The sequence below is a fragment of the Heptranchias perlo genome, chromosome 22 (genome assembly GCF_035084215.1).
Source record: "Heptranchias perlo isolate sHepPer1 chromosome 22, sHepPer1.hap1, whole genome shotgun sequence".
NCBI lineage: Eukaryota > Metazoa > Chordata > Chondrichthyes > Hexanchiformes > Hexanchidae > Heptranchias > Heptranchias perlo.
In genome coordinates, this window is record NC_090346.1 from 9,149,581 (window position 1) to 9,169,073 (window position 19,493).

General features: G+C 40.4%; 1 protein-coding gene across 1 annotated transcript in view; it reads right to left on the reverse strand.

Annotated features, from left to right (window-relative positions):
• The window catches only part of sdk1a (sidekick cell adhesion molecule 1a), a 682,245-nt gene extending 663,449 nt beyond the window's left edge, over positions 1-18,796 (reverse strand). Inside the window, exon 1 of the mRNA XM_068002895.1 lies at positions 17,197-18,796. Coding sequence (XP_067858996.1) covers positions 17,197-17,809 — 613 coding nt within the window. The 5' untranslated portion in view covers positions 17,810-18,796. The remainder of the gene's footprint in view (positions 1-17,196) is intronic.
• Between the last annotated feature and the right edge of the window lie 697 nt (positions 18,797-19,493).

Consider the following 19,493-nt stretch of genomic DNA (forward strand, 5'->3'; position numbering starts at 1 on the left):
TCATTCCATTACGAACCATAGCAACCGTAAAATCCTTTGTTCCAATTCCATATTTTTTTATCTGTTAATTTTATGAACTAAAAAAGTTAGTAATTTTTCAGTTACTATAAAGTTGTAGAATGAAGATCATGGGTAGAGTGCAGAGAAATTCCAACTGTTTTCCTTACTTACTTAACTATTTTCAGACTGAATTAGTTTGTGTGTTATTACACTATGCAGACACAGCTAAAAAATATTCATTCCCTTTTTTTGAAATCTTAAAACAGAAAACACTAAACATCAAAACCTGCAGCATTTATGATGCAGATTTTCTGCCAATTGTAATGCAACAAAAATCTTAACCAGTTCTACAAACTGAGCTTTTCATTATCAGGAATCATTGATCCAGCATTATCACCATTACACTTAAATCAACATGGTGTTCCACCCCAGTATGACCTCACACAAGGGAAATCTATGTTAACTAAACAAGAGCAGCCACTGAAAAAATACTTCCCTATAATAAAAGTATAAACATCATAGCAAAGTAAACAGACACCAAGAGGTACTGCTGACATTTCAAGAAATGTTGTCATCAATGAACTATAATGAATTGTAAACAAAACAGAAGTAGAATTGTATAGAGTTTGTTTGAACATTTGAATAGATAAAAACCCTTTGATTAACCGATGTCCTCCTTCCTGGTTGTACTTAAATATAATAGCATGCAAAGCTACAGGGAGCCAGCAATGTGCATTATCAACAACTCGCATCTGATCATGACTTAGAACTTCTGGGCTGGATTCTCAGCCCTGCAATCGAGCGGGGTCGCAGCAAAGAATGAAGGAATGTCATCACTTCACTGGCCCGGCCCGTATTTCTATTCCCTGTCCCATCCCCATCCCCATCCCTCGGGTCCACCACTGGCCTCTCCTGCCCTACCCGCCACACATTTTCTCAGGCCACAGAATGTTTGAGCGCAGGACACAAAAAAAAAATCACACTCAGGATTCAATCTACATAAACCACTTGACAATGTCCAGCCACAGATCATGCAGGATGCTCCATACCTTCAGGGACCAAAATATGTACTCTGGAATATTTTATGAATTGTTTCTTACTTTTTGGCCCTCATGTCACATACTGTCAAAATACAGGAAGTGACAAAATTTCAGTCACTCCCAGCTACAAGGTGTGTCAAATCAACTAAGATTTGCCAGATCGACTGTAGACTTTCCAATCCCATCTCTCACCAGATAAGACGGGAAAATTACAGTATAAACAAATCACCACCTCTAACCAGTATCCTACTATGCCATAACTCAGTGGTATATTTTTTTTTTTTATTCGTTCACGGGATGTGGGCGTCGCTGGCAAGGCCGGCATTTATTGCCCATCCCTAATTGCCCTTGAGAAGGTGGTGGTGAGCCGCCTTCTTGAGCGAGATTTTACAACTGAGTGGCTTGCTAGGCCATTTCAGAGGGCAATTAAGAATCAACCACATTGCTGTGGGTCTGGAGTCACATATAGGCCAGACCGGGTAAGGGCAGCAGGCTTCCTTCCCTAAAGGACATTAGTGAACCAGATGGGTTTTTACGACAATCCGGTAGTTTCATGGCCATCATTACTGATACTAGTATTTTAATTCCAGATTTTTTTTTATTTAATTAATTGAATTTAAATTCGCCAGCTGCCGTGGCGGGATTTGAACTCATGACTCTGGATTTTAGTCCAGGCCTCTGGATTACTAGCCCAGTAACATAACCACTATGCTACCGTACAGTGTGTTGATGTTTAATACATCAACACACTGTACCATCCAAAACAATCATCTTTTAAAGAAAATTAGTCAATTCAATTTGTCAGATTCCCATTGTCTTATGACCAGTCGTAATGAAGGCCATTCTAGCATTTGCAAACAGGAAGTTATAGCTTACAAGCTAAAAGGTCAAATATAACCCGGTTCCAAAAATTTTACTTTTTACTACAAAACCACATCATAGTAATCTGGAACATGCTGCGCAGAGAGGACGTCAGTGCCAATGACTCAGACCAAATGGATGTTTCTTCCTTTATCCATTAAAACTCTCCCACTTTCTACAAAAGTCATTAATAGCACAAAAGATCATTTGAATCCAAATTTCCATAGTAAAAGGAATTTTAGTTGTTAAAGTTGATTTTTTTCCCCCAAAAATTTGATGAAAGGTGGCAATGGAGGTGCTATGGGAATCATTATAAAACTGTCTAAATTTGATTAGTATACACAAAGAACTTGAACAGCCTGAATTTCAAAACTTAGGAACTGTTATAAATTATTTGGTGCCCTTATTAAAAAAGTCAAAATGTTTCTATCATTATAAATACACACATCCACACAATTTAGGGGGCTAAGTCAGCAATCCCATGCACACAGCAACAGAAAGTTATTACCATGTTATTTTAGTCTGGTAACAGATCACTTACAGGACTGGTTAAAATCTATGAGAAACACTACTTATTCTAGTCTCTGTTCAGTGCTTTTGGGCCTATGCCTGCATCTAAGAACAGTTTCCCATTCAGCCTGGATTAATCAAAGCAAGAATTTGAAGAATATAATTCCCTCATCACTTTAGTGAAAACTGATGAATATTCTGTTTTACGATATGTCAAGTGCAGTTTTTGTAAGTTACTTTGTATTTGCTCCCATAGCTTCCTTACACAATATACTTTTCACAGCCAATAGTTAGGTTGTTGACTCCAAAAGCCTCAGTCCCTTTGCAACTGGCTACTGGGGAGGTACTGAAGCAAACAAAATCATTTGTGCCATTTTTACTCCAATCTAGCATCTTCCCCAATAGGCTAGGTACCCACTGTGTACAAAAATCACAGGTGTGAACTTGCATCCTATTACAGCATTTTGGAGTACGATCACACTATTTCACAGTACCAAATCAAACGCAGAACAAATATAGGCAATACCCAATGCACTTACTAGCCCGACCACTTTTCTTGAAAGACAAACTCTCCAAGTTATTTTTCTACACTTTCCCATTTGTCTCCCTATGCTCAGTACCAACTATGGATGACCTTCAGCTGGCCTGCAACGTCATTTTGAAACCAGCTGACAGAAGGTGCCCAACATTCTTCCCAAAGCTCACTGTGGGGAACCATTTGGCCTCTAGTTGGCATCTCAACAATGGTACAGCAGCAATCAATAATTCAGCAAGTGAAGAATCAAAGAAGTGAACTAGTACTGTACCACGTTGCAGCACATGCCCATTCCAAACATGGCCAATTTTCAAAAAGAACCAAGGGAGAGACAAGAAAGAACATCCCTGGAGAGTGACTTGAAGTAATGATACATAACAGTAATGAAAAAACAAAAGAAAAATCAAGCAGTTCCCTTTGGACGACATATGTAATCAAGAATCCAAACCTTCATAAAACACAACAGTAAAACTCAAGCAGTGTCATTTGAACCTGGAAATTGTTTTACACCCTAGGAAACACATCTCTTAATTTATTTTTGATGTCTCAGCTGTGGAGAATCTGGCTGAGGGGCTAACTTGCTGAATAAAAACTTGCTATAGAGAGTGTAAAAGTTGTTGACAGACTTGGGGTAACACTGAGGACAGACTGGTTGTCACTGAACTGTGACTTCCAAATTGAAGTAATCCATATATCTCATCGCGCATTACATACTTGTATACACTTTGCTAACAAAGGATGGACGGGTCTGTAGAAGTTACATATATGCGTGTACACTAGCATCACCAGGAAGAAGTAAGAAACTCCTCTGTTTAATTATTTCCTGGAATATAAAGATTTTTGTTTTTATATTTCAACTAAAACTGTATGTCTTACACCTTATCAACATCTGCAGTGAGTATGCCTAAAAATACTGAACATACAACATCAATTATACAGCACCTTTAACATAGAAAAACATCCCAAAGGGCTTCATAGAAGTGTAATCAAAAAATGGACACTGAGCCAAAACAGATATGAGAGGGGGGAAACTAAAAGCTTGGTCAAAGAAGTGGTTTTAAAAGAGGGTCTTAAAGGAGAAGAGGGAGGTGGAGAGGCAGTGGTGCTTAGATAGAGAATTCCAGAGCTTGGGGCTTTGACAGACTAAAGGCACACCCACCCAATGATGGAACAAAGGGAGAGGAGGATACACAAGAGGCTAGGTGCAGAAGAGGAGAGTTCGGGGCGGGGGGCGGTGTACGACTGGAGGAAGTTACAGAGATAAAGAGGGATAAGGTCATGAAGGATTTGAACACAATGATGAAATTTGAGGCGCTGGGGGGCTGGGAGCCAACATAGGTCTGCGAGAAAAGGGATGATGGCCAAGTGGCACTTGGTACAGGATAGGACAAGAGTAGCAGATTTTTGAATGACCTAAATTTCACAGAGTATGAACTATGGGAGGTTCAACAAGAAGAGCATTGAAATAGTTGAGTCTGGAAGTGACAAAGGATGAGAGTTTCATAGGCAGATGGGCTGAGGTAGGAGCAGAGACAGGCACTGTTACGGAGATGAAAGTAGGTAGTATTTGTGATAAAGAGGATAAAGGGTTGTTTAGTACAGAATATAATGGAGGAAAGGAGTGAAGATATTTTGGGGAGAAACTTGAGGGGAGTGACAATCAACAAGGATTTTAAAAAGAGAATGCTGAGAGGCACAGAAGGTAGCTATTTATTTAGTACAGCTTTTTTGCTGTTGTGTCTAACCTGTGTTTTTTTTCTCTTGACCTAAGACATTTCTTCCAATTTATTGGACAACTTCACAGTTTAATCAGAGTACCCTTTAGAAATACAAAAAATGCAATTCGCTCTGAAGAAAGTTATCTGCTGCAGCACCCAAAGAGACAACCAACTTGGTTTCTGCTTACAGGTCTCTTCCTCCTGCACTATCCTCATCTCCCATAGAATGTATAGGTGGAAATCTGTCACGTTATGTTATTCCCTGTGCAGAACAAACAAAGGGGACTCATAGTTTATCCACAAACCAAGCATCTACTATCATAAATCAGATTTATAACCAGCCTTTAATTATAAAAAAGGCACTTCTTGTGATTAATTTTGAAAATAAAAAACTTACTGTATTAAGTAGACTTAAACAGGGAAGAGGAGAGCGATGAAGAAGCTGGTTAGTTGAAACCCACCACATCCTTTCAACATGGGGAAGGAGAGAGAAGCATGCATGAGCACAAAAATACAAACAAGCATGCACAGCATAAGATAATGAATAGTTAATGGCCTAGAAAAGACATTACTTCAAAACTGACTATTTAACTATAATTAGTAATGTAATAAGCAAGTTTGAGGAAAGATGAGGATCCTGTTTTGAAACAGGTCAGGAAATCATGGGATGCCAATCCCACAGAGGCACATCATCAAGTGTCTTCCTTTACAGGGAGGACACCACAAACATACATGAGAGAGGTTGCCATCCAAACTGAAATTTTTAACAATAATAAATCAAACGTAAAATATTACAAAACACAATATGCAACGCCCGCCACTGGTCAACTAAACCGGAAAACACCATGTAATGGTACTCACCCAGTCAATGCAAAGCTGTTGCCAACAAGACTGGGCTGCATCTCAAGGACATTTAGCTACAAATCAAAACAATTATTCTAACCTTGTACAGATCATTGACAAGACCATATTTGGAATAGTCTGTGCAGGTTGGCACGCTACCTTCAAAAGGACACAGATGCGTTAGAAAGGATTCAGAGAAGAGCAACAAGGACTCTAAGTTATGAAGATAAAGCTCAGATGAAGGTTTTCATTACAAAAAAGATTAGGGGAATACATAATCCAAGCTTTTAGAATGTTGAGAGGAATAGATGATATAGAACCATGCAGGTTATTTAATTTGGACTGTAAGCATTCAATGATTGTAACATGTCGTATATGACTATCATATACAAAGATAAAATGCAACAACTAAGCATTGTTAGCACTGACATTAGACAAATAAAATTTTTAATGTCTGCTATTATATATTGCACATTTAGATCAATGAACAAAATAAAAGATATTCATTTTCCTCTTAAACTATAAAGATAAATATGAATATTATATAAAATATTGCATGGTCAGGACAGAGTGCTGAAGAGCTTTAAGTGTGTGAATGCTTGCCTTTGTACATGTTCTGCATCAAGCATAAATCTACTCAAAACTACATGCTTCTCTGCAATGCATTCTCAAACATCCATTATTCTACATTTTAACCACACTTATGAAGACCTGCAAATTCTTCCCACTACAGAAACAAATGTCATATGTTACAGTTCATGGCCAAACCTGTTCCTGCTCACTGACACAGTTACTCACTTTCTTCCAAGCTATTTCTGAAGTCATTCTATTGGCGACTCTCCTCCCCCTCCCCCCCACACACCGCATTCATCTGTCGTTCTTCAAATCTGTCCTCTTATCATCAATCTGTTTCTATAGCTCAATTCTCCTTCCTCTTTAGTACAGCTCTCCACTTTGAACTGCAGGAACAATACCACCCACCCACCAACCAAATGTCACTGTCTCATATGAACCATATGAAACTGTGAACCATCCCATCAACACAGTATAATTATAATATTATAACATACCTATTATAATATTATAACATACCTGTTATAATTATGAAAAATGACTCGCCTGCAGATTACTCAATATTTACAGTTTACATGATTTTTTAAATTTCATTTACAATCAGGGAACAGGTGGTTTTCATAAAATAGACCACTCATTCTGCAGTGATCATGTAACTCATTGTACATGTGGTGCCAATCAGTTATGCAATTAGCACCACTCTGGGTTTGTTCAGTGTAAATTGCCAGTCGCTTACATTCCTGTTCATACCAATGTGATTTGAATGATACATGAAAAAGTACTGTACAAAATAAAATGGGAAGGAAAAAAAGTGAACAGAATACATGGTGGCCCAGTAACAGTTTCCTATTTTTGTTCCCCTCTTCTCCCCAATTGCAAGAAGTACTATTTCACATTCTGGTTGAAAAAGATAGCAAAGATAGGGCTTGAAATGAAAGCTGAAGGGGCGTTTGAGAAGAAGACAAGTAACAGTTCTAACCCTTTCATAGTTCCATTGTTAAAATTACTGATTTTAGTCCAACAGACTAGGCTTCAATTTCAAGCACTGCAAATATAAACCAAAAGATTAAACATGCCAGGCTTTCAATAAGTCTAGATAGCAATGGATAAAATACACATTAATTTCGTATTTGGTCTTTAAAAGATGAAATAAAGAGAAAGACTAGAACAGAAACAGGGATAAACTTACACCAAAAAAGGAAACTTAATGTTATTTGCATTTATAATTATTCAGAAACTTCCACCTTGTCAGTTGACCTTTATTGATGCAATTATTTGAATTACTCTTATAAAACTAATTTTGCTTGAGGGTCTTTTTTATATGCAAACCTTTATTAATGGCCAGAAAGCTCATTTCACCCTATAATACATCACTGGTGTGACAGCAACTGAAAGGTATGAAAACGTTTTATTACTGACAACTGTCCATTACAAAGTCATAAAAAGGGGGAACAAAATTCTGAAATTGCAGCAAAGGATTTTATTTTGTTATGAACTGATTAGCATGTGAAATGACTGCCATTGCTGAGTATTTCAGGTCTAATGTTTTACACTAGATCTTTATGACTGAGTATTTTGGACCTATCAGATGATGTTACAATTTCTTTTAGAAACTGAGCATTAAAAATCAGTTTTCAGCTCACCCAATGGCTTAGCAGGTAAATGAACTGCACAATGTAGTACTAAGATACACAGGTACTTAGTGTCCCAGGTTCACTCTCTGAACTGTGCTAAATTAGCTAATCTCAACTCAGATGGCAGTTGGAGTGCTACAACTGGCCTCAGCATTCCTGAGCAGAGGGTTGAAGGGGGTGGGGGGAAATGCAAAGAAAGTAACCAGATTCCTGCTGATTCCAATGTAGTAACTGCTGCTGGAAAGCGCATTTGTAGTTGTCCTCTACAGTCGAGTAAGCTGCTGACACTTATATCAGCAATTTCCACAGGGGTTCTCCAATCTCCAGCCGTAACTTTAAAGAAAACCAGACTTGTCTGGTCTTGTATCAATAATCTTGTTCTGGTCTTGTACTTGTAACTGTAAGTTAATACTGAGAATTTCTTTAGTACTGAAGTGCCTAGAAAGCTCTGACAGCATCATTTGAAGAGTGAGACAGTTCATAAATTATTTTCTTTTATGTGCGAAACACAATGACACAGAAACAGTTTTCCTTCAAACTAACTGCATGGAATGAGTGGAACGATCCATTCACAGTGTCAGTTCTCATATCTGTCAAGATCCAGCAATCTTCACCTCTGGCACTATGATTTGAAGGAATCCAAAGTCCAAAGACAAAGAGCAGAGGTCAGCCTGTTAAGTACACAAACCATCTATTCCTGAAGTTGACCTTCCCTGTGACAACTCAGGACTAGGCAAAAAAGTATTTTAATGGGGCGAGAAAATAACCACGTCCATTTGTCCAAATAGAAATAATTTCACAGCCCAGCAATTTTCTTTGCCATTTATCCTCTGACAGATATGTGGATGTAAAATAAATTGCTACGATATGATTGAATACAACTATATATTAGACAACACATTATAAATCCAGATTAATACAGATACTTTTTTCTAACGGGTAGTTGTTATTTGTTTACCTGTTAGAGCTTTCCCCCCTTTCCCATGGTTTTCTTGCCCCATGGTAGGTGTCTTTAGCTTTCAGTTACACCTCAGTGAAATGTGGCAAGGCATGAGGGTGAAACAAGAGAAACTACAGAAAACAGATATAATACATATACATGTTTTTGCTGTTGAGGAGCAGGAAAGAAGAGCGAGAAAAGAGAAGTAAAGCATTTTGGTCACAGAGTGGTGATGCACAGGATCAATTCTCCACTGCATCATATTCCTGTTCTTACCTATTTCACCAAGAGTAAGCAATACGTAAAGTTCAATTCCTTCTTCATAGAACCAGAAGAAAGAAAAACAAAAATCCCAGGCCGCTGTCCTCCTTCAAATGGTCAGTTCAAAGCAGCACTGTCAGAGGCCTGGGAGGGTAGAGGTTAACAACATAAGTTGCACAACTAGGGCAGATCAGAGAACAAAAAAACATTAGGGAGGTACAAGGGGAAAACATCTTATCATTTTAAACCTCTGATGTGCAGTTAAACTTCACTTTCATTTCATAACTGACAGGAGAACTGGCAACTTCCTCTTATAATTTTAGTAATTTTACCGGAGACCATTGGTCCATCCAACCTCCCCTTCCAAACCGCCCATCAATTTCCTTACTGTGATTCTGGAACTAATAGCCGTGCATCTCCTTTCCTAATGGGAATTCATCCCGTCCTTATTTTTTAAAAAGTTATTGAACTTCTGTTCTACCACCACCCCTGGTAATCTGTTCCACAATTTTATCACGCTCATACTACTTATTTTGACACCCATAAGTTTAAACAGTGTAGGCTTGTCTTCGAATCCTGTGCCCAACAGAACTTTTTCCTGGGTCCAAATCTTAAAGACGTCTATCAAATCCCTGCTCATTCTCCTCTTCGCCAGAGAGTAAAGTCCCAGGGTTGATAATCTTTCCCCATAGCTTAGCCATCTAAGTTCAGAACTCCGCTTAATAACTCTTCTAGACACCCTCCAACAAATCTACATCTTTCCTAAAATATGAAGGCCAAAACTGCACACAATACTCCAGATGCGCCCTCATCAAGGCCAAATAAAACTTTACCTCCTTAGCCTTACATCACACCCTTAACTATACATCCCAACATTTTAATTGTTTTCTTCACCGCCTTTGGACTGAATGGTACAATTCTAAAGGGGGTGCAGGAACAGAGAGACCTGGGGGTATATGCGCACAAGTCTTTCAAGGTGGCAGGACAGGTTGAGGAAGCAGTTAAAAAAGCATACGGCATCCTTGGCTTTATAAATAGAGGCTTAGAGTGCAAAAGCAAGGAAGTTATGTTGAACCTTTATAAAATGCCGGTTCCGCCACAATTAGAGTATTGTGTCCAATTCTGGGCACTGCACTTTAGGGAGGATGTGAAGGCCTTAGAGAGGGTGCAGAAAAGATTTACTAGAATGAAGTCCCTCATCCCTGGAACCAGTCACGTGGATAGACTGGAGAAGCTGGGATTGTTCTCCTTACAGCATAGAAGGTTGAGACGAGATTTGATAGAAGTGTTCAAAATCATGAAGGGTTTAGATAAAGTAAATAAAGAGAAACTGTTCCCATTGGTGGAAGGATCGAGAATCAGAGGACACAGATTTAAGGTGATTGGCAAAAGAACCAAAGGCGAGATAAAGAAAAACTTTTTTACGCAGCAAGTAGTTATGATCTGGAATGCGCTGCCTGAAAGGGTGGTGGAGGCAGATTCAATTGTGGCTTTCAAAAAGGAATTGGATGAATACTTGAAGGGAAAAAATTTGCAGGGCCACAGGGAAAGAGCGGGGGAATGGGTCTAACTGGATTGCTCTTACAAAGAGTCAGCACGGGCTTGATGGGCCGAATGGCCTCCTTCTGTGCTGTAACCATTCTATGATTCTATGAACACTGAACTGACAATTTTAACAACCTATCCACCAAAACACTCAAATCTCTTGCCTACTCTGCCACCTCAAACAAGGTGCCATTTGATATGTAATCTATATTATCAGTTATGCTACCTAATCTTGTGACTTTATACTTATCAGTGTTGAACTCCATCTGCCACCTCTCTGTCAACTGACCTAACCAGTTTCAAACCCTTTGAATTATTGCATATTGGTTAGGATTACAATATTCCATCTCCAAGTCATTTATAAAAGTTATGAACAACAGCAGACCCATATGGGACTCCACTAGCAAGCGGTTTCCACTCCAAAATCTCCCACACTCCACCACACTTTGTTATTTACCTCTCACCATCACGTTAATCCAGCCTAATACTTTGCCACCTATCCTATAGACACACACCTTGTGAATTGATCTGATATGTGAGAGTGTCAAATGTCGGTTTAGCTCAGTGGTATCACTCTCACATCTGAATCAAAAGGCTTTCAAGCCCCACTGCAGAACTTGAGCATATAATCTAGGTTGGCTATTCAATACAGTACTAAGGAGTTGCCATCTTTCAGATGGGATGTCAAACTGAGGCCCCATTTGCCTGTCCAAGTGAACACAAACGATCCCATGGTACTTTGAAGAGCAGGGGAGTTCTCAGTGTTTGAACCAACATTTATCCTTCAACCAACAGCAAAATTGTATGCAATTTGGCTGCCACATTTCCTTACATGACAATAGTGACTACATTTGAAAATGTAATTAATTGGCTGTAAAGCACTTTGGGATAGCCACATGACATAAAAAGACCTATATAAATGCATGTTTGTTCTTTCCTGAAATCCAGTGAGACAACACCCACTGCCTCATCTTTATCTACGTGATCTGTAACCTCCTCATAGAAATCCAGTAAACTGTTCAAACGCAACCTGCCACTTCTGAACCCATGCTGGTGCTCTCTAATCAGACTCTGTCCTTCGAGGCGATCCCTTTTCTTAGCCCTCATAAAAGCCTTGATCATCTTCCCCATAATTGGGTGAGCCTCACTGGGCTGTTATTTGAGAATTCATTACTTTCCCTTTTTTATTTAAAAAAAGATGTCACATTTGGTATTTTCCAATCCAGTGGAATGTTACCCAATTCCAATTAGCTTTGAAAGAAATGGGTGAGGGGATTTGCAATCTTCTCAGCTAATTCCATCAGCATCTTTGAATTAAAAAGCCTGCATCTTTGCTTGCCTTCAGCTTCAAAAATCTTTCCACTATGCTTCCCCTTGTGTTACTAAGTGTTTCCAGTCTGCTTTATTCCTTTCTCAAGTCAGGTAGCTCCCTCACCCTCTTTCAATTGAAAAATCAAGTACATCAAGAACTGTTTCTAACTGGCTGATGTGAATACTACAGCTGTATCTTTAAGAATTGATAAAGGAACTGGAGCAGGGGACAAATTTGATTTGTGGCCATGAAATAGAGTTGTAATGCATCTTTTGCTTTCGTTCTAAAGCTTTAGACATAATTCTTTGGTTAACCTTTGTGTGCATATGCTTTTGGGACCTAAGGGAGTAAAAAAAATAATGGACTTTAGTTAAAAACATCATATCCTCAGAGGAAAAGTTACTGGAACCGATAACAAGCAATCAAATTTCACATGAATAATTGAGACTATACTGGTCAAATAATTCTTCAAAATTTCAAAGCTTTATTATATTCTTAGGTGGATAGATGGAACTTACCTGTGGTTCCATCTATCCACCTAAGAATATAATAAAGCTTTGAAATTTTGAAGAATTATTTGATATAACGTACAGGGTGGATAAAGGGGAACCAGTGGACGTAGTGTATTTGGACTTCCAGAAGGCATTCGACAAGGTGCCACACAAAAGATTATTGCTCAAGATAAAGAATCACTGGATTGGGGGTAATATTCTGGCATGGGTGGAGGATTGGTTATCTAACAGGAAGCAGAGAGTTGGGATAAATGGTACATTCTCGGACTGGCAACCTGTAGCCAGTGGTGTTCCGCAGGGGTCGGGCTGGGTCCCCAACTCTTTACAATCTATATTAACAATTTGGAGGAGGGGACCGAGTGTAACATATCAAAGTTTGCAGATGATACAAAGATGGGAGGGAAAGTAGAGAGTGAGGAAGACATAAAAATCCTACAAGGGGATATAGACAGGCTGGGTGAGTGGGCGGAGATTTGGCAGATGCAATACAATATTGGAAAATGTGAGGTTATGCACTTTGGCAGGAAAAATCGGAGAGCAAGTTATTATCTTGATGGCAAGAAACTGGAAAGTACTGCAGTACAAAGGGATCTGGGGGTCCTAGTGCAAGAAAATCAAAAAGTTAGTTTGCAGGTGCAGCAGGTGATTAACAAGGCCAACGGAATGTTGGCTTTTATTGCTAGGGGGATAGAATATAAAAACAGGGAGGTATTGCTGCAGTTATATAAGGTATTGGTGAGACCGCACCTGGAATACTGCATACAGTTTTGGTCTCCATACTTAAGAAAAGACATACTTGCTCTCGAGGCAGTACAAAGAAGGTTCACTCGGTTAATCCCGGCGATGAGGGGGTGGACATACGAGGAGAGGTTGAGTAGATTGGGACTCTACTCATTGGAGTTCAGAAGAATGAGAGGCGATCTTATTGAAACATATAAGATTGTGAAGGGGCTTGATCGGGTGGATGCGGTAAGGATGTTCCCAAGGATGGGTGAAACTAGAACTAGGGGGCATAATCTTAGAATAAGGGGCTGCTCTTTCAAAACTGAGATGAGGAGAAACTTCTTCACTCAGAGGGTAGTAGGTCTGTGGAATTTGCTGCCCCAGGAAGCTGTGGAAGCTACATCATTAAATAAATTAAAAACAGAAATAGACAGTTTCCTAGAAGTAAAGGGAATTAGGGGTTACGGGGAGCGGGCAGGAAATTGGACATGAATTTAGATTTGAGGTTAGGATCAGATCAGCCATGATCTTATTGAATGGCGGAGCAGGCTCGAGGGGCCGATTGGCCTACTCCTGCTCCTATTTCTTATGTTCTTATGACATTAATTTGATGACATCACCAGAGCACAACAATCTACAACCATTATGAAAAACTGGCTTTTCACCAAAGCAGAAGATAAATGAAACATGGATCCAAACATAATAATTTAAATTGGGTGAATGGCTTTTTCCTCATTCTAATTGCACACATGCTAGCATAAAATAAACTTTTTTAGCCCAATATATTTTTGATTTTAATTGTGACAACAGTATAGCCAGCTAAATTTATCAATATTTTCACTGTACTTCAATATTCAAAATATTATTTCCCTTGTTGAGAGGGTCATGAGACACAAATTTTACATAATCACAAAAAGAATTGAAGAGATGTTAGAAAAACTCTTTACTGAGGGTAGTTAGAATGTGAAATTCGCTTCCACAAACTTGTTGAAGCCATAAAATGGCTTTCAAAAGATTTTATGGCCATGAAGCCATAAAATCTTTTGAAAGAGAATTCAACTGTTGCTTGAAAAGAGGAATATTAAAAAGGTATTGGGAGCAAGGAGCAGAGTGGGATTAGCGGATTGGCTCATGTGAGAAAAAACACTGGCACTGACTTGATGGGCCGAATGGCCCATTTCTTTGCTGTAATATTCTATGATTCTTTATACTGGATACTGAAGTGTACAGATTAACGTGAACATTTTTACTTAAAAACTAAGATGTTCTACTGGTTTCTGCCCCACTTGGGAAATGCAATCAAAAATAATCACCACATAAAATATAATCTGACGTTTCAATTGCAGAGGGTTTTGAATCAAGTACTCCTGAGAACCTGCATTTTCCCGTCATCGACATTCTTTTAATTTCAACAGGACTAATGGAGCGAGCCTTTGATCTAGTGGTAACATTTCCGTCTCTGAGTCAGAAGGAGCAGGGCTTGAACACTGCACCAGACAGTCCCGGCAATTGGTGACTAGAGCTCCGACTCTGAATTCTGGGTTAACATCCAGTGGGATACTCGTGTCTGGTGGGTGTGGGTGGCCTTACTCATCGTACGGGTTATCAGGGCCCATTAAACACTCCCTCCATTGGGGATTAACCACCCAATCATCTGGTATAGAAAGATGGTTATGACCATGGAAGAAGCATTCATGTCATGGCCTATCAGACTGTTAATCAGTCTGTGAATCCTTCCACTACCTCAAACTATTCTCTAAAGGGAAGTGTGTGAAGATACGAAAACAACAGGATTAATTATAAACTGGGGTATGAAACTGAACACAGATATGATACAAAATCAGAGATAGTACACAGAAACAAATACTCCAATCTTAAATAAGGTTCAGTTTGTAAGAGTGTAAACATTGTTAACACCAGTGCATTACAAAAGTCCTCTCCTGCCACAGCACTGAATTGGCTCTTATCAAAATCACAAATAACATCCTATGTAACTGTGACCGTGGTAAACTATTCCTCCACATCCTTCTCGACCAGTCAGCAGCCTTTGACACAGTTGACCACACCATCCTCCTTCAACACCTCTCCTCCGTCGTTCAGCTGGATGGGACTGCACTCGCCTGTTTCCATTCTTATCTAACCAATCGTAGCCAGAGAATCACCTGCAATGGCTTCTCTTCCCGCTCCCACGCCGTTACCTCTGGAGTCCCCCAAGGATCTAGCCTCGGCCCCCTCCTATTTCTCATCTACATACTGCCCCTTGGTAAATCGAGATCATCTGAAAACACCATTTCAGGTTCCACATGTACACTGACGACACCCAGCTCTACCTTACCACCGCCTCCCTTGACCCCTCCACTGTTTCTGATTTGTCACACTGCTTGTCCGACATCCAATATTGGATGAGCAGAAATTTGCTCCAACTAAAATATTGAGAAGACCGAAACCATTATTTTTGGTCCCCGCCACAAGCTCCATTCCCTAGCCACCAACTCCATCCCTCTCCCTGGCCACTTGTCTGAGGCTGAACCAGACCATTCGCAACCTTGGAGTCCTATATAATCCTGAGATGAGCTTACAAAGACATATCTGCTCCATCACCAAGAACGCCTACTTCCACCTCTATAACATTGCCCGTCTCCACCCCTGCTTCAGCTCATCTGCTGCTGAAGCCCTCATCCATGCCTTTGTTACCTCTAGACTTGACTATTCCCAATGCTCTCTTGGCCGACCTCCCAAATTCCACCCTTCATAAACTTGAACTCATCCAAAACTCTGTTGCCCGTATCCTAACTCGCACCAAGTCCCGTTCACCCATCGCCCCTGTGCTCGCTGACCTACAATGGCTCCCGGTCCAGCAAAGCCTCGATTTTAAAATTCTCATCTTTGTTTTCAAATCCCTCCATGGCCTCGCCCCTCCCTTTCTCTGTAACCACCTCCAGCCCTACAAATTGCTGAGATCTTTGCGCTCCTCCAATTCTGGCCTCTTGCACATCCCCGATTTTAAGCGCTCCACCACTGCCTGCTATGCCTTCAGCTGCCTCGGCCCTAAGCTGTGGAATTCCCTCCATAAACCTTCCCTCCTCTCTACCTCTCTCTCCTCCTTTAAAACGCTCCTTAAAACCTAACTTTTTGACCAACCTGCCCTAATATCTCCTTACGTACCTCGGTGTCACGGTCCTGTGAAGCGCCTTGGGATATTTTACTATGTTAAAGGCGCTATATAAATGCAAGTTGTTGTTGTTGCTTTATTATGCTTAATCGCTTCTTACAGGGATACAAATTTAATCTAGAGCTCTGACACTTGAATAAAAGAGGTGCTGGCATGCATATAAATTATGATGGTGTCTCCCTCAAGCAAAAGAACTTCAGGAACACACCACAAATGGTGCAATATCTGTTTATTCACCGGGTAAAAAACAGTTGGGTTTCGAATACTTTCTGGAACCCAGCCCATAGATCAGGAAATACGATCACGAAGCAGTAACGTTATTTACACTTTTTTGCCGGTTAGCTTTATCGGAGTTTGCTTATTTACTGAAAAAAGCAGGATAGCGGGTTTTAAAAAAAAATACAGCCCAACATCAACCACAATGTAATATGGAAATCCACAGAACAAGGAGATAGTGAGATTGCATTGGATTGATAAGATAAATGAGCACAGTATGCCGCTACTTAGCGTTGCAATTCCGTATTGAAAAGTGGAACTACTAGTCGAAGTGCTAATTTATACTGGCAGGTATCTAACATTTTTATTTTTTATTTTTCTTCCATAGCAAGAATCTGAAAAGGGTGCAGTCTAATTAACTCACTCGCCAATGTATAATTGTTTCTTAATGCTACAAAGTCAGCTAGAAAAGTAAACCTCCTGTGAAAACTGATAGCGCACAATATTCCACGTTTGACATTTAACCCTTTGGGTGCTCTATTTAGCTTACAGCTTTCAAAATATCACTTTTTTGTTTACTATCTCGCATCTTTGCAAAGAAACCAAATGAAAACTGTAAACCTGCTAGCGTTTTTTTTTGAAGTACTGGCCTGCAATTTACAAGCGCTGTACTCTGAACCGTCCCTGACGTCAGCTGTAAGATTTAAAAAACGTTTAAATAAAATCCAGTCCCAAAGCACCACTTCAATCCTCCGCGGTGGGAGGACATTAGACTCATTGAATGTTACATTCTAATCTTACCTTGCGCCAGGGTCTGTAGCACGTGGATATGAAACAGCATAAACGTCCACAGTCCCCCATAACATCCAAACAAATTAAAGTTTCCTCTCGCACCAGCAAATCCGATTGTTTTTTTGAGTACTCCCGATTTCGGTCCCATGATCGATGCATCGATCCCACCACGTCGGTTTCCAATCACCTGGTTATTGATTACTCCTCTCAAACAAGGCCCTTGCTTTATTTCCCTTTGGTTATTGATTGTATAGTCCGTACTCCTGTTTTCTTTGGCAATTCCAATCCCCTGGTTACGGACTGGATTCGGGCGCTGGTTCGACCTCTGCTCATCGATTCCTCCTGGGTGAAGGGTCCCGATCGGTCCCTGCATGATTATCCTTTGGCATCGATCCTTCGGATGATTGATTACGAATGTCGCTGGGTTTACAATTAGTTTATGGCGCGTAGCCTCAGAGTACGGTCTCCCCCTAGTCCCGCTGCTCGAATTACCGATCACCGCCTCCTGGCCCGCGTTTCTAGCCCCTGATGTATCGATCACTTCTGGGTACCTATCACCGTCCACAAGTAGCACCGCGGTGACCTGATCATCGATCAGCCCATAACTCGCGTCTCCCATCATCTGTTGATCGTCTCGATTAGTGCAGTCAGATCGCCCTCTGACAATCAATTACGCTTTGGTATTTACTGATTCAATCACTGATCTTTTTTTGAAATTAATGTATCTATATTTTTATGAACTGAATGAACGCCACCTCCGAGCCGCTGACTGTTTTTTTTGGCTGGTTGCCTTGGGGAGGAGGGTTTTGGTTTAATCTCTTGCCGCCTTCTGAGAATTAATGATTACCACCTCTCTGGGCAGGGTTCGGATTTCTCTCCAAAGTCCTGATTTCCTGGATCGATACGGCGACACCCTGATCCGATCGGTCGCTCTCACCCCCGGGGAGGAAAGGAGGTGAAAATGGACGCGTTTTCTTCCCAATCCTCAGTATTTTTTATTCCACGGATACTTCCTATGTTCCCGATCCACAGCAGCACGGAGAACTCCAGTTAGTAATAATTAATCACTCTGAACTTCCTTTTAATTTCTGGTTGATAATTAACTCCAACGTTCTGGTTTTTAAAACAAACTTGTTTACCTTTCCAATGAAAGTTTGCTTATTCCAAAATAAAAGAGTGGGGACGGAGAATAAAATTCCCAAATCCTAATGATAAAACACATCTCACCGTTAAAGTTTCAACTCATAATTGGAGTAACTCCCAAACTTTACTTTCAAAAAAAAATTTTTTCCCCCAACATTGAAAGCAGATTCCACCCCCTGTCGTTCACAAAGTTTGAAGTTTATCAGTCAGTCTCCGAGTGGTACAAGCAAGGGACGCTCTCTCCACTCACGCAGATACAGATTTAGATAGGCACATCTAACATGCCTTGAAAAAATAAAATTAATCTTCAAAAACTTTAAATCCCTGGAAAAGATCAAAAATTAAATTCTATGAGGTAAACCCCTCTTGTCGGATGACTTTTCTCCAGGTTTTCATGTTGTTTTAAGCAGGTTTGTAACGGGAGCTTTTATTTTTTCTTCTTCCCCGCCGCTTTTCCTCTCGCCGGACAAACTCCTTCGGTTAGAGCTGAAGGGAGCTCGAGCACGCTTCCGATTGGTCAACACCAGCAACCTCAACTCGTAAAGCGATTGGTTAATAATCCGCTAGGGGGAAGGGGTGGGCAATTCGCACTTCTGATTGCCCGAGCGGGTTTCCTTCTCACACGCTGATTCGCTGGAATTGGGGCCGCGTCTGTTCAGCCTGATTGGTAGGAATGCGATCTCCATTCTGATTGGTTGGAATGCGATCGCCATTCTGATTGGTTGGAAAACGATCGCCATTCTGATTGGTTGGAATGCGATCTCCATTCTGATTGGTTAAAATGCGATCTCCATTCTGATTGATCAGCCTGCGGACAGGCGCTCGCGTTTTATTGGTAACGGGGAAGACACTGTCTCGTCGGCGATTGGTCTCGTAAATAGACCCCTCCCCCCCCCCCAACTAACAGGAGGGGAGAGTTAATGTTGAGAAAGGAACGAAACGTTCACCCTGTTTCTTTCTCCACAGATGCTGCCTCACTTGCTGAGCTTTTCCAGCATTTTCTGTTTTATTTCAGATTTCCAGCATCCGCAGTATTTTACTTCTGAGAGAGTTGACGTTGATCGGTTGCAATAAGGTAACAAACCTCTTGAGCCCAGAAAATTGCGTTTATCAATGAACTGAGTGAAGCAACTGGTGTCCAGTAATCTGTATCTACTGTGATT